Below are 15,668 nucleotides of genomic sequence, written 5' to 3' on the forward strand. Positions count from 1 at the left end.
AATTGGTGAAAGATCTAATTGCATTCTAAAAGGTATTCTTATAAAACAATAGGGAAATATGAATACTCCCAGATAGATTACATAATGATTTATTAACTTTAAATTTTAAAATGATAATGAAACATGGACAACAGCTGCTGAAAGGCATTGGACTGTGGAAAAACTGTAGAATTGAGTCAGCCTGTGTATAAGGGTGTTTTGACATTACAATGTGAACCAAGAAAGGTGTTATGATGGGGTTGATGTCATTCTTCTGCTTCTGCAGGACACTAAAAGTTGTGGATACCATTGAAATTAATAAAACTTGAGCAAAAGAGCAAAGTCTCTTGGATGCCTTGGTTGTTGACATGAATAACATAACTCTGGGATATAAGAGATATAGAAAGCCTTGAAGCAGACAGCTATCCTCCTACTTGGTGACAGCTTAAGAAATTATTGGAAGAATGGGAAGCAAAAGTTTAGCTGGCTAATGAACTTTTGAATGGTACAACTTTGTTCATTGCTCTGCTGTCTGTGGTGATTGTATAGATAACAGGGACTAATCATACTTACTGGACTTATATTCCCAATACTCCAATTAATAAAGGGGTAAATTTTGGAGATATGGGTATTTCTGTTGTAATCAATGTATCTTCTTAGCTACCTGGTCATTATGGCCACAGAGGACCTGCTAGGCTCCAGGCAAATGGTAAGTAAATTACAAATTATCTTGTGAGAGTACAAGGAATTGCTATTTGCATGGGTAAAGGAACTCACTGTTTAAATATAACCTTTTAAATTTGTTTATCTATACTTAATACTACCCAGTATTTTCATAATAAATTACATATGCTCCATGCATATTGTTTTAAAGGATAGGAGACGAATGCTACTAGTTCCAAAAATCTGCGGTTTTGTTTGAAGTGGGTTACCAACAAGGAATCTGACTGGATACATTGACAACAAAATAAAAGTGAGTAGTCTTGTGTACTTTTTAATATCTCCAAGTAGAAGTTATTGTTTGGTGTCCTTATGTCATGTCTTCCCTTGAGGAAAATGTTCTCACTCATAATAGAGATACAAAGGTTTGAATGGAACTAGGGAAATTAGTTCCACCGTTGATGACTCTAACCAGTACCATAGAGTTGGGATGTCAGATTCTATGCTGCAATTTGGCAATTTAGTTCAGAGTAATTTATGGAAATTAGCAAGTGTCTTACATTCTCTTAAAGCATGGGGAAAAGGTTAAATATTAATGATGTGTAAGATGAATTGCTAGATGGTCTTATTAATCAAAAACCCAGATCCAGATATTGGGGTGAAAGCCAAGAAATCTGAGTAACAAACAAGCCATAGCCACAAGTTCTTACCCTAGGAAATCCTCAGCCCAAGAGAGAGCTACTTCCTGTGTACTCATGCCTATATCCTTTCTGTGCCCTGCCATCTCACTTCTTTCTCTACCCAGACACATCATTACCTCTTTCTGCCCAGCTCCATCACTTCATGTCTGTCTGTAAAGACCTTCAGACCTCTATGGTTAACTAGTCTAGGAATTAAAGGCATGTGCCCCCACTCCTGGCTCTGTTCCCAGTGTGGCCTTGAACTCACAGAAATCCAGATGAATCACTGCCTCCAGAATGCTAGGATTAAAGGCATGTGCTACCATTGCTTGACTTCTGTGTTTAATATAGTAGCTGGTTTTTCCTCTGATCTCCAGATAAGCTTTATTGGGGCACACAAATAAAATATCACCACAATGATGATAATGTATACTTTGTCCTTTAGGTTAGATAAAAGTCATTACTTTTGTAGCATTTGTAACATCATATATTATTGAATGGGCCTATACAATGGCACTGTAATAACTATAGTATCATCTGTAAATGCTATACTCTGCATACTGATATTAATGTGTAACATTGGAAGAACTGTTTATCAAAATTAATGATTTTTTTGGCTACTCCCACAAACTCTGAGCGGTAGCCAGCACATATTCCCAGCACATATTGCAGTCAGGACAGGTTGTGGATAGAAGGTTTTGTGGCTGGGTTGGTGTCCCAATCCCACTGGAAGCCTTGCCTGGTTGTGAAGATGACCAGATCAGTCTTCTTATCCTCCATTACTGGGAATCTCTGCTAGGGTCACCCTCACACATTCCAGGAAGTTTTCACATCATCTCCCAAATGTCCCCCAATTCTGGTCAACTCTCCCCAGATTCTCTCTGTCCCTCCCTCCCCAAAATACTCTCTCCTCTTTTGATGCCCACCTTCTCATGGTCCACATGCATAATATATTCTATTTCCACTTCCCATGGACATCCATAAACGAGGCCTAGAGCCTTCCTTGTTACGTAGTGTCTCTGAGTCTGTGGATTGTAGTGCAATTATCCTTTATCTAATAGCTAATATCCACTTATGAGTACTTAGTATGAATGGCTGGCCAAAAATTCAATAAAATAATTTCTAGTGATATTCTGCCATACTCATAAGTTATTGCCTAGCCCAAACATTATCAGAGAGGTTTTCTACAGCAGCTGATAGGAGTAGATGCTCAGACTTGCAGTCAAACCTTAGGCAGAGATCAGGGAAACATCCATAAGAGAGGAAGGAAGAAGCATAGGAGCTGGAGAGGGCTTGAGGATACCAGAAGAACACAACCTGCATGACCCAGAGAGTCAACTAAGAAGGACTCAGAGAGGCTCACAGAGTCTTAGGCTGCAATCATGGAGTTTTCATGGGTCTGCACTAGATTCTTTGCATATATGTTGTGATTCCTTAGTTTGGTGTTTTTGTGGAACTCCTAACAGTAAGAGTAGAGTTTCTCTGATCTTTTGCCTACCCATTGGACCCTTTTCCACCTACTGGGTTTCCTCATCCAGCCTTAACATGGGGTTTGTGCCCAGTCTTACTGTAACTTGTTATGGTATATTTGGTTGATATCCCTGGGGGACCTGCTCTTTTCTGTAGGGAAATGAAGGGTAGTAGATCTCGGGGAGAGGGGAGATGAGGGGGAACTGGGAAGAGTGGAGGGAGAGGATTTTGTGGTCAGGATGTATTGTATGAGAGAAGAATAAATAAAAAGAAAAATGAAAAGAAAGACTAGAGAAAAAATGAGAGATACAGAGTATAGTGGATATCTGTTCCACCTATGACTTTAAGGTACAGCATCTCGAGATGTAGCAGGTTACTGTTCTCCCTATAACCTTGAAGTACCTGCGCCCAGGGCATGACCTCGGGGCTACCCTAAGACCTAAGATGCACGTATGCCACTCTTTTCTCTCACTCATGGGCCTGGATTGTATGGACTGACTCAGGTGGCAGAACAGTGGGAGACTGTACCTCAGACGTCCAGGATTCTGCGATGATTCTCCTATTCTCTTTCATGACTTTTCTCTCTTAATAAATTCCTTTTACACATTAAGCAGACTCCCATGGATATCTTACTTTGTCTGGCATCCAAACATGTGTATCTGAGACCCATGTACCCCTACTGTTGCTACTTGCATGACTAAACCTTAATGCCCACAGGCAGGTGCTAATGAGGTTCTCCACCCTGCAGAGCCTGCGTGCAGCCCAACTCCCCAGGAGCTGCCTGACCCCCGCTCAGGTGACCACCTGCATACAGCAGCTGTGCAGAGAGCCTGTAGTCCAGGCAGCTCACAAGGCGTGTGAGCCAGGAACTCCCAAGCCAGCCAGATCATGCAGCACCAGTTATTGTAACCACTGCCAGAGGCACATTCGTTTCATAGCAGATAGAGCACCACGTCAGAGAGAAAGGTGCCCATGTTATGCACCTTTCTAGTTCTGTGCTTGTAGAGGCTGGACCAGATCACAGCCCCCAGCCTTGTAAGAGATGGCCAGCAGACCATTCCTTTACTTTTATAACTGTTTGGTGTAGCTGCTGTCAATTCCATCTTTTGAAATTCCCACTGCCATTGCCACCATCACCATTCCGTGTGCAGCCACCACCATTGTTCAGTGTATTGACTCATTTGTTGTAATCTCGGCAGCTCTGGCCAGTACTCATGGGTAGGGGTTGCCTGGGTGAGTGTTTGGTTCACAGAAGCCCATTCAGGGAGCTGAGTCAGCTCACAATTGACCTGTCTTGGCGCTCCTCCTTTGACACCTACTGGCAAAACATTGATACTACATCCAAAAATCATCAAGTGAACCAGGCATTCCCCCAACCTGGTTCATTACACCTGCAACATCTGGACACTTAGGACCATCTTTTGAGGATCTTAGCTAAGATAAATTACTTGATAATTTCACACCTTAAACTGATAATAAATAAATTTTTTTCTTTACAAATTTTAAGTACATTTTACATTGTGGTGGATAATGTAACAATTAGAGAATTTAAAGACTTCTTTGTTTATACTATGGATGAAATTTTACATGACATATATGACCTTCCTGGGATGTATACAATTTTTACCATAATGGTGATTAGCGTAGTAATTCATATTATATCATTAAAAAACTAATTTAATAATATCACCAAATATGAAACATTAATGATACTGATACAGTTTTTGCAAAGTGGTAATGAGAACTTAAACAAAAGGATTCATTCTTTGGAGTCTGCTAATTTACCACATGAACTTCAGTCTTCTAATAATAAATCTACTTCAAGATTTAATTCTATTGAAAATAAATGTGGAAAACTAATGGATAACTTAGTCAGTCTGCAAAGCAATCTTAACACCATACAGATAATTTCTAAGAAGCAATGATCATCATTAGTCAATAAAAGGAAATCTTTGTAATCATATGTTTATGATGACCAGAAAATCGTTTTTCATTTCATGAAGTCACTGGAATAATTTACAGTACAGGAGACAGAGAATTTAGAAAAGGTTGTGATTAATCAATTTCAAGCTGTGGAGGAGTCTGTTAGAACTGATAGTCAGAGTGCTAACAAGAAGAAGGGAAAGGCTAGAGAGGTCATAGCATTTCCAGTGCCTTACAGAGTTAAGATGTCTTACCAAACATCACGGCACATAATGACATATACCCTGTAACAGTTTGTGAAAAGCCAGCAACTGATAAATATCCTGAAGAATATGTAGAATATATGGAAGCCTATACATATAAGAAATTTAAAGAACATCACAGAATCTGTAGTTACCTATGATATACATTCAACATAAGTGAAACAGATGTTAAATAAATATATGGTCTTGTAGAAATAGGATCATGCCAAATGACTGGAATAGTTAGTATTAGCTGTATTAGAATATAGCCAGTAATTACAATGGAATAGCTGGCTGAGAGAAGCTAAGGCCTTTTAGCAGCAAGGTAAGATTAGAGACTTTGAGATATCCCAAGATCAAATTCTTGATGAGGCCTGCTTTGCTGATATAGATGCACAATCTACCTTTGATGATCATAAATTATCCATATGCCGTACAGCAGACTTAAATGCTTAGGAAAAGATTCCAGAATGGGAGAAACCAACTGAGCTATATACAAAAGTTTTCCAGGGGTCAAAAGAACCATTTACTGATTTTTTTTTAAACAAAGATTGATCAAGGCTATAAATAATACAATATCAGACCAAGAATTAAGACAAGTAATTAATTCAATCTTTGGCTTTTGAAAAATGCTAATATAGAATGCAAAAGGATAACTGTACCTTTAAAGATGAGATCAGCACACATAGAAGAATGGATCCAACACGAAATCAATGTTGAGTCTCTTAACTATGATGATGAGGCTTAGATAGGAGAGGTTATTTCCAGAGGTGTAAAGAGGCATCAAAGTGCCAAACTTTTTTTTAATTTTTATTTTGCAATACAATTCAGTTCTACATATCAGCCACAGATTCCCTTGTTCTCTCCCCTCCCGCCCCCCTCACCTTCCCCCCAGCCCACCCCCCATTCCCACCTCTTCCAGGGCAAAGCCTCCCCCAAGGACTGAGATCAACCTGGTAGACTCAGTCCAGGTAGGTCCAGTCCCCTCCTCCCAGGACGAGCTAAGTGATCCTGCATTGGACCCAGGTTTCAAACAGCCAACTCATTCAATGAGCACAGGACCTGGTCCCACTGCCTGGATGCCTCCCAAACAGATCAAGCCAATCAACTGTCTCACCCATTCAGAGGGCCTGATCCAGTTGGTGACCCCTCAGCCATTGGTTCATAGTTCATGTGTTTCCATTCATTTGGCTATTTGTCACTGTGCTTTATCCAACCTTGGTCTCAACAATTCTCACTCATATAAACCCTCCTCATTCTCGCTAATTGGACTCCCAGAGATCCACCTGGGGCCTAGCTGTGGATCTGTGCATCCAGATCCCTCAGTAGTTGGATGGGGTTTCTAGCATGACAATTAGGGTGTTTGACCATCCCATCACCAGATTAGGTCAGTTCAGGCTGTCTCTTGACCATTGCCAGCAGTCTGTTGTGGGGGTATCTTTGTGGATTTCTGTGGGCCTCTCTAGCACTTTGCTTCTTCCTATTCTCATGTGGTCTTCATTTACCATGGTCTCCTATTCCTTGTTCTCCCTCTCTGTTGTTGATCCAGATGGGATCTCCAGCTCCCGCAAGCTCTCTTTCCCTCGACCCTCGCCCTTCACTACCCACACTCATGGCCAGGCTGTTCATGTAGATCTCTTCCATTTCTCTGTCATTGGGCAATCCCCGTGTCTTTCTTGGGGTCCTGTTTTCCAGGTAGCCTCCCTGGTGATGTGAGTAGCAGTCCAGTCATCCTTGTTCCACATCTAGTATCCTCCTATGAGTGAGTACATACCATGTTTGTCTTTCTGAGTCTGGGTTACCTCACTCAGGATGATTTTTTCTAGATCCATCCATTTGTCTGCAAACCTCATGATGTCATTATTTTTCTCTGCTGAGTAGTATTCCGTTGTGTATATGTACCACATTTTGTTTATCCATTCTTCAGTTGAAGGGCATCTAGGTTGTTTCCAGGTTCTGGCTATTACAAACAATGCTGATATGAACATAGCTGAACAAGTGCTCTTGTGGTATGGTTGAGCATTCCTTGGGTATATGCCCAAGAGTGGTATAGCTGTATCTTGGGGGAGATGGATTCCCAATTTTCTAAGAAAGTGCCATATTGATTTCCAAAGTGGTTGTACAAGCTTGCATTCCCACCAGCAGTGGAGGAGAGTTCCCCTAGCTCCACTTCCTCTCCAGCATAAGGTGTCTTCAGTGTTTTTGATCTTAGCCATTCTGACAATCTCAGAGTTGTTTTGATTTGTCAAAGTGCCAAACTTTTAACTGTGGCAAACCAGGCCATATAAGAAGAGATTGTATACAAGGCACTTTTAGAAGCAATGCTTCTTCTAGAAATGACCCAAACAGGAGACCAAAACTTCTGGATTATGTAGAAGATGTGGCAAAGGCCAACATTGGATCAACGAATACAGATCAACAAGAGACATACAAGGCAACCTTTTACCACTGGGAAATGTCTCAGGGGGCCTCTTGCAGGCCTCCAAACTGAACGTGATCCAGTCACTATGGAGGAAATTCTTCCTCAGGACAATAAAATAATCTAGTACCTTACGTAAAGAACAATTCTGCACTGGATGGTATAACTGCTTTCATAGATGGATCTAAATTTTGAAACAATACCATAAAACCAATATTTTGGCAGACTTTCACAAATGAACAAAGACCAAAGCTTAGAGTATGAATAAATAACTTTATGCTAGAAGGCTTAGTGGACACTGGTGAAGATATGACTATAATTCCACCAAATCATAGCATCCAAATTGACCTCTTCAAGGGGTAGGTTTTCAATTTCTAGGGATTGAACCCCTATCTCAGGTAAAACAAAGTATGAGATGGACTGAATGCATGGGGACAGAAGGACAGTGAGGGAGGCTGAAACCATGTGGTGAATGTAGCAGTGAATCTATGGGGCCATGATCTGTTACAGCAATGGAATACTAGGACCAATATTTTCCCAATTTCAGAAGTTGAACACACACCAATTCATGTTTCTGGGAATATATTATAAGACAGTCACCAACCATTCAGGCTGTACATAAACAGAGCACAGCTGCTATTGAACTCTCAGAAGTAGCAATAACCCTAACTTTAAAATGGATAACTGATAAAACTGTCTGGGTTGGACAATGGCCTATGACACAAGAAAAACTACAAGCCTTAGAACAGCTGTTTCAGGAGCAGCTAAATGTTCAGCATATATAAGAATCTATCAGCCCTTGGAATTTTCCTGTATTTGTTATTAAAAAGAAATCTGGAAAATGGAGGATACTGATGGATCTTTGGGCCATTAATAAAGTAATTCAGCCTGTGGGCACCCTACAGAATGGGATGTGTTTGCCCTCTCTGCTACCTAAAGAATTGCTTACTATAGTTATTGACTTAAAAGATTTTTTTGTTTGTTTATTTTTTGTTTTTGTTTTTTTTTGTTTGGTTTTTCAAGACAGGGTTTCTCTGTGTAGCTTTGCACCTTTCCCGGATCTTGCTCTATAGCACAGGCTGGCCTCGAACTCAAAAAGATCCACCTGCCTCTGCCTCCCGAGTGCTGGGATTAAAGGAGTGCACCACCACCACCTGGCATAAGACAAATTTTTACAACCATACCTCTACAATAAAAGGAAAGAGGAAAATTTGCCTTCACAGTACCTACTTATAATATTTCCCAACCAGTCAAGATATATCACTGGAAGGTCTTCCCATGGGGAATGTGAAATAGTTTCATCCTGTGCTAATATTTTGTGCAAAAACCATTGGAAATAATTCCTGCACAATTTCCACAATCTATAATTTCCCATTTTATGGATGATATCTTATTAACTGATCCAAAGTTAGATACTTTAGAAAGCATATTTGAAGAAATAAACAAAGTTTTGCCTCATGGGGGATTAAAAATTGCTCCAGAAAAAATACAAAGAGGAGATTCTATTAATTACTTAGGATATAACATAGATCTATAAAAAATTAGATCCTAAAAGTTCCAACTCAGGAGATATAGATAGTAGAATCGTAGTGATTTTCAAAGATTGTTAGGAAACATTTCCAACTTATCAACTATCATTGAAATATCTAAAACTGGACTAGTAAATTTGAAAAATGACCTAAAAAGGGACCAGGACTTAAATAGTCCAAGAGAATTATCAGCTGAAGCTGAGAAGGAATTGGCTCTAGTAGAAAAGAAAATATGATAGGCACATGTGGATTGTGTGAACTCTGAACTTAATTGCATTCTGCTCATACTCCCCTCCAGACACTCTTCCACAGGGATTTTGATTCATAGTGAAGATATTATATTGAAATGGATATTTCTACCACATAAACCAAGTAAGAAGTTAAAGGCATATGTGAAAAAGATCTCTGATTTGATTCTAAAAGAAAAATTAAGACTTTGTCAATTGACAAGAATGGATACAGCAAAAATTGTAGTACCTTTAATTAATGTGGAAATCTCTTTATGGAAAGATAATGAATACTGGAAAAGAATCTGCAGTAATTTTTTGAGAGAGATTAACAACTGTTATTCCAAAAGCAGAAGAATAGAATTCATAAACAGAACTGAATGATTCCTTTCTCACATTGTATGGCAAAAACCAATCTCTGGTATCCCCACATTCTACACTGATGAAAATAAATCAGGAAAGGTAGGATATATTTCAGGAGATTTAAGTAAAGTGGTTCAAAGCCCTTACAATTCTGTACAAGAGTCAGAACTGTATGCCATTCTTATGGATCTGATGGACTTCAGAGAACCTCTCAATATAGTTAGTGACTCTCAATATGCAGAGAGAGTTGTTTAACATATTGAAACTGCAGAATTTATTCCTGATAACACAGAATTTACTTCACTATTTATACAATTACAGGAAATAATCAGAAATAGGGAACATCATATATATATATATATATATATCACATCCCATACAGGTATGCCAGGTCCTCTAGCACAAGGTAATGATGAGATTTATCAGTTATTAATAGGTAATGTGCTAAAAGCCTCAGAATTTCATAAGAAACACCATATAAATAGCACAGGTTTGAAAAGGGACTTTTCTATCACTTTGCAGCAAGCCAAGGAAATTGTAAAAAAAAAAGTTATACTTGTTCCTTCTATAACCAAACTCCATTACCTGCAGGAAGTAATCCCAAAGGCATACAAAGAAATGAAATTTGGCAGATGGATGTGTTTTATTTTGCAGAATTAGAAAAATTAAAAAATATATACCATACCATTTATACCTATTCAGGATTTCAATGGGCAACTCCTCTGAGATCTGAAGGGTGATTCTGTAATTACACACCTATTAGAAGTTATGGTCATCATAGAAATACCTATACAAATATAGACCGACAATGCTCCAGCATATGTCTCAAGTAAAAATGAAACAGTTTTTTGGCTTATTACAATATAAAGCATATTACAAGTATACCACACAATCCCACTAGCAAAGCAGTCATAGAAAGATCTAATTGAACTTTAAAGGATATGCTAAATAAACAACAACAGGTAACAATGACTCCCAGAAATAGATTGCATAGTGCTCTATTAACCCTGAATTTTCTCAATGCTGATGAGAAAAGGACAACAGCTGTGGAAAGACATTGGACAACAGAAAAAACTCCTGAGCTAAAGAAGCCTGTTTACTTCAAAGCTGTGTTGATCTTGGAATGGAAATCAGGATACCTCCTACACTGGGGAAGCAGTTTGGCTTTTGTTTCTGCAGGAAAAGAAAAGCAGTGGATGCCAATAAAATTAATAAAAATTCAATTTTAACAGGAGAAACCCCTTGATGAGAAGTGATAGCTCATCCACTGATGACCCAATTCTACAAGTTGTAAGGAAAATTCAAAAACAAGGGTTAGAACAAGGTTATGTTTTTTGTCTTACAGGAAAACAGAAATACCCATCTTCAAGAAATAAAAAGGCTTTGGACACCTAGACATCTACATCAGAAGAGAAGGACCTATTGGTACCAATGTACTCTACAGGGTAATATCTCACTGCCTGACATCAATATCTCTTTAACTCAATTGTAGTTCTGATTCAATTAGAAATCAAGCTGGTTTTGAAGTTGGAATGTGGCTCTCTCCTTCTCTAAACCCAAGCATGTTGTTAAAAGAAAAATTTAGGAGATTCTGTCTCTTATCAAAAAAAGCCAACTGGTGTGGTACAAAAGAAAAGCAATAATCTAGGGACCATTGTTGTCAAGAATCTATTTCTCTCCATGCTTATTCTTGAATCCTAGGAATTCTTCTTCATGTGTCACATCATCCTAACATTCAAACTTTCCATTTTGATATTAATAATGTTCAGGTTTTCCACAGTGAAAAACAAGTCCTTCTAATAGCAATCTTGGAAGTCTCCAGAAGGAAGATGGGGCCACACAATAATGACTCTACCCAGTCCATAATAATGTGATTAAACCAAAAAACACCACTCAATCATCAGCTTTGGACTGCAAACTCTTCAGGAAAGTTCCAAGATGAGATGGCCCATCATATTGAACTTCTAGCCAGAATCTCAGATAACCTTATCCATTACTATGAGCCTGGTTACAGACTTTACAGCTAGTCCTATTGAGACTTAACCATTTAGGTTTCTTACAGGATCCCACAAAGATACTATTGCCTCCTAAAGAGCAGGAAGCAATTTGAAGAAAATGATACCCCTTTCCTAAAGGTTTCATTTTCTCAGGGTTATACATAAGTTGTTATAGGTTTGGGTGGAACCATAAAATTTAGAGTCAGGATTCTCTTTAAGAAAAGAGAAAAAGGGAATAGATAGGTATAGGATATTAAGGTAGATTATTGTATCTACTTGTAAACTAATTTAGCAAACTATCGGCCTTAGATAATTTTCACTGACATAGATTCTTATATTGACACAAATGTAAACTATTATTCTATTCCTATTTAATATAAGTTGTATATTGATATAAATTCAAAATTATAATTGTCATATTATATATACATATACATATATATATATATATATATGTTCCTACTCCTATTTGAAATGTTTTGTATATTGATACATATTAAGGATATTGTTGTCATGTTGCACTACACATTTCTACATCCATTTTAGATAATTTATATATTGTCAGAACTTCAAGGTCATTGTCCTGATACTGTACATCTGTTTACAGACTGTTTATCTTGATATGTGAATCCTTAGGGTATATAGATGGAGAAGGCTTATATATTAACAGTCACCAATGCTTGTCATGTCTATAGTTATGTTAGTTAGGTGTTATGAGACTACAGTTACCTTGATACCCAAACACACAAAGATGCAACAAAGAAAGAAAAACCACAGACCAATCTTCCTCATGAACATGATGTAAAAATACTCAATAAAATACTGGCAAACTGAATCCAAGATCACATCAAAAAGATTTTCAACCATGATCAAGTAGGCTTCATATAACAGGTGTAGGGATGGATCAACATCTGAAAATCTGTCAATGTAATACATCACATAGACAAACTTCTGCCTAAATCTACCCTTCATCTCTGTCTTCAGTTTGAATGCACTACCTAGCCTTATTCTGCCTCACCGCTGGCCAAATAGCTTTGTTTATTTATCAACCAATGAAAGCAACACATTCCCAGCATACAGAAAGACATCCCACAGCACTGATAAAGTGAGATATCCACTGGAATCTGCTTAATGGGTGAAAGGAATTTATTAGGAAACAAAACTCACAAAATAGAAAAGGAGAGTTATTGCAGGGTTCTTCAAGTCTGAGGTACAGTCCCATGGTATTGTGCTGCCTGAGTCAGTCCACACAGAGAGAAGAGAGCTGCCTACATGCATCTCAGGTCTTAAGAGTAACCCCGAGGTCATGCCTCAGGGGCAGGTACCTTATTGGTTGTCAAATTCATATGGCCAGCCTTGCATCCATATACACACCAGCATCAGAAACAGATCACCAGGTTGTATTTACATATAAACATATATATGTACATATATATATATATATATAGTATATAATAATAAATATAGGAAAAGAGGCTATCAACATGAGAGATTGAGAATACATTCCAGGAGTTTGGGGGAAGGCTATCTATGAGGGGATGGAGGAAAGGGTGGGAAAAACTTAGATAATTTGATTTCAATTAAAACAAAAATAAAATTATATGTGTACATATATATTTATGCATTTATGTAGGCCATTTGTAATGTATGCATTTGTAAGTGGAAGTGTGCTGAAGAGGGGATTAAGAAAAGATAACAGAACTAGATGTGATACGAAACAGAAGGACAACTATTGGGAAGAAAAAAAGGAAACATCCAAAAGGTGGCAGAGAGAGTGGAAGAAAGGTAGTGTCATCATATTGATGACAAAATATAATGGTACATATAGTGCTCACTAATTTAATGTCAACTCGACCCAAGCTAGAATCATTTTAGAAAAGAGAACGTTAATTGAGAAAATGCCCCACCTGATAGACCTGTAGCAAATCTGTGGTGCATTGTCTTGATTGATGATTGATGTGGGAGGTCATGGGTCACTGTGGGTGTTGCCACCCTTGGGCTGGTGGTCCTGGGTTGCATAAGAAACCAGGATGAGCAGGCAATGAGGAGAAATCTACTAAATAGAATTCCTCCATGGTCTCTGCATTAGTTTGCATTTCCAGGTTCCTGCCCTGGCTTCCAGGACGATGGATTAAAAACCGTAAGATGAAATAAACCCTCTCCTCCTCAAGTTGGATTTTTGGTCGTGGTTGTTCTGTCACAACAACAGAAACCCTAACTAAGACAAACAAATATTGAAATGCCACAGTGAAACTCATCACTCTGTAGGTTAAGCAATTACTGAAAAATAAATAAAACTTTACATGATATGTAATGAATTCTTTTCATTAAATCTTTTAGATATTACAGGTAGAATTGTGTGCAATTATATAAAATTCTTTTGGTGCTGTGAAATCTGCATGAGAATTATTGCTCCATAGAAAATAATATTGTTTTCTCAAAAATGTTCATTATAGCACTGTCTCCAGGATGAAAATACCAGAGACACTATAAATGCTCATGATAGTGAGAACTATTAGTTCAGAATGATTAGGTAACTGTAATCTATCACAAAGTCCTGTATGATGTGTGGTGGAATAAAATATAACTGGCATGTTACTATTCCAATTGACATATATATATGAAAGTACAATATACTTTTCAATGCAAATACACCAAGAGTGATGACTACACGTGACAAGCTTGATAGTGGGTACTTGTGGGAAGAGAACAAAGTTTTGAAGTTGAGGTGAAGTATATTAAAATCTGAGACCTATAATAGCTTAAAAATGTGATTTTACTCATATATATTTTATATAATTATTACTTATTTCAAGATGCTGGGATCACATGAAATTAAGCCAAGAGTGTTTAAAAAAATCTCTATTTTTTGAAGATTCTTAACATTCCTAAGTTTATATAGAAGACATGGCTGGAAGAAAGCTAAATTATATACAGTCTACATTAATGAATATACACGTGTGCTTTAAACATAATCCCACATTATAGAGAAGACTGCACTTCATTATATAGCATGAAGCAATCATTAAAATTTCCCTCTAAATCGAGGCAAACTCTTATGTCATACTGCTAGATATTTGTATGAATGGATTTACCTGCTATGTTGATCAGGATTAATGCTCCTAAATATGAATAGTTTGCTTGGAGTATGGCATCTGGAATCTGTGAGGCATCAGGAAGTTCAGCATCCAATGCATTTTCAAACCTGTACATATTCTCCTTTTTCCCAATCACTAACAGCACAATCCCAGTTAGAGAAATGAGACAAAGAACAGCCATCTTCACGAGACTGCTGATATTCTGAAATTGAGCCACTGTTTTTATCCCTCGAGCATTGAGAATTGCAAGTGACCACAAAACAGCCAAAGCCAGACATTTCTTTGCGAACTCTGGAGCTGGGCATCCAGAATAGAAAAGTTGAACAAGATTACCAGCTATTAATAAGCTTTGAGCACCAATGCCTAAGAAATGACCAAAAATCTGTATCCAAAGACACAGGAAAGCAATAGAGGATCCAAAAGATCTCTTGAGGAAATAATAAGATGCTCCACTCACAGGGAAGGTGGTTGCCAACTCTGCAAGACAGAGAGCATTCATCATGTTCACCAAGCCACAACCTGCCCAAATACTTAGGGAGACAGGGATGTTCAGTGAGGAGTATTTTAATACTCCTTTAGGAGACACAAACAAAATCCCTGTCCCTATGGTGGAACTTAATAAAAGCATGTTTGCACGGATAAATCCTACCGCTCTCAAGAGCTGCATAGTTTTGCCTTTTTCTATCTTTAAATCTTCAAAAATAGGGCTCTTCTTTATTATGCTTCTCTGTAATTTTCTGCAAATGCCTGTCAGACAGGTTGTTGCCTTGACTAAAACATCTATTCCTTATAAGAGATTTTTAAGCCTGAACTTAACTTGGTTTTTAAAATAATTAACTTTTAGCTGGGTGATGGTGGCACATGCCTTTAATGCCAGCTCTCTGGAGGCAGAAACAGACAAATCTCTGAGTTCAGAGCCAGCCTGGTGTGCAATGCAAGTTCCAGGACAGCCAGAGCTGTTATACAGAGAAAAACCTATCTCAAAAAAACCAAAAACAACAGCAAAAAACTTAATTTTAACTCTTTCTAACATCTCAGCTAACATATTTCTTGTTAATAATATTTAAAATATTAATATACC

General features: G+C 38.0%; 1 protein-coding gene across 1 annotated transcript in view; it reads right to left on the bottom strand.

Annotated features, from left to right (window-relative positions):
* LOC128097651 (solute carrier family 7 member 13-like) overlaps positions 1 to 15,254 on the bottom strand; it is a 41,726-nt gene extending 26,472 nt beyond the window's left edge. The window contains exon 1 of the mRNA XM_052718310.1: positions 14,585 to 15,254. Coding sequence (XP_052574270.1) covers positions 14,585 to 15,254 — 670 coding nt within the window. The remainder of the gene's footprint in view (positions 1 to 14,584) is intronic.
* Positions 15,255 to 15,668: the final 414 nt, after the last annotated feature.

This window comes from Peromyscus californicus, unplaced genomic scaffold (assembly GCF_007827085.1).
Source record: "Peromyscus californicus insignis strain IS unplaced genomic scaffold, ASM782708v3 Scaffold_5__1_contigs__length_169319896, whole genome shotgun sequence".
In the NCBI taxonomy this organism is placed as follows: Eukaryota; Metazoa; Chordata; class Mammalia; order Rodentia; family Cricetidae; genus Peromyscus; species Peromyscus californicus.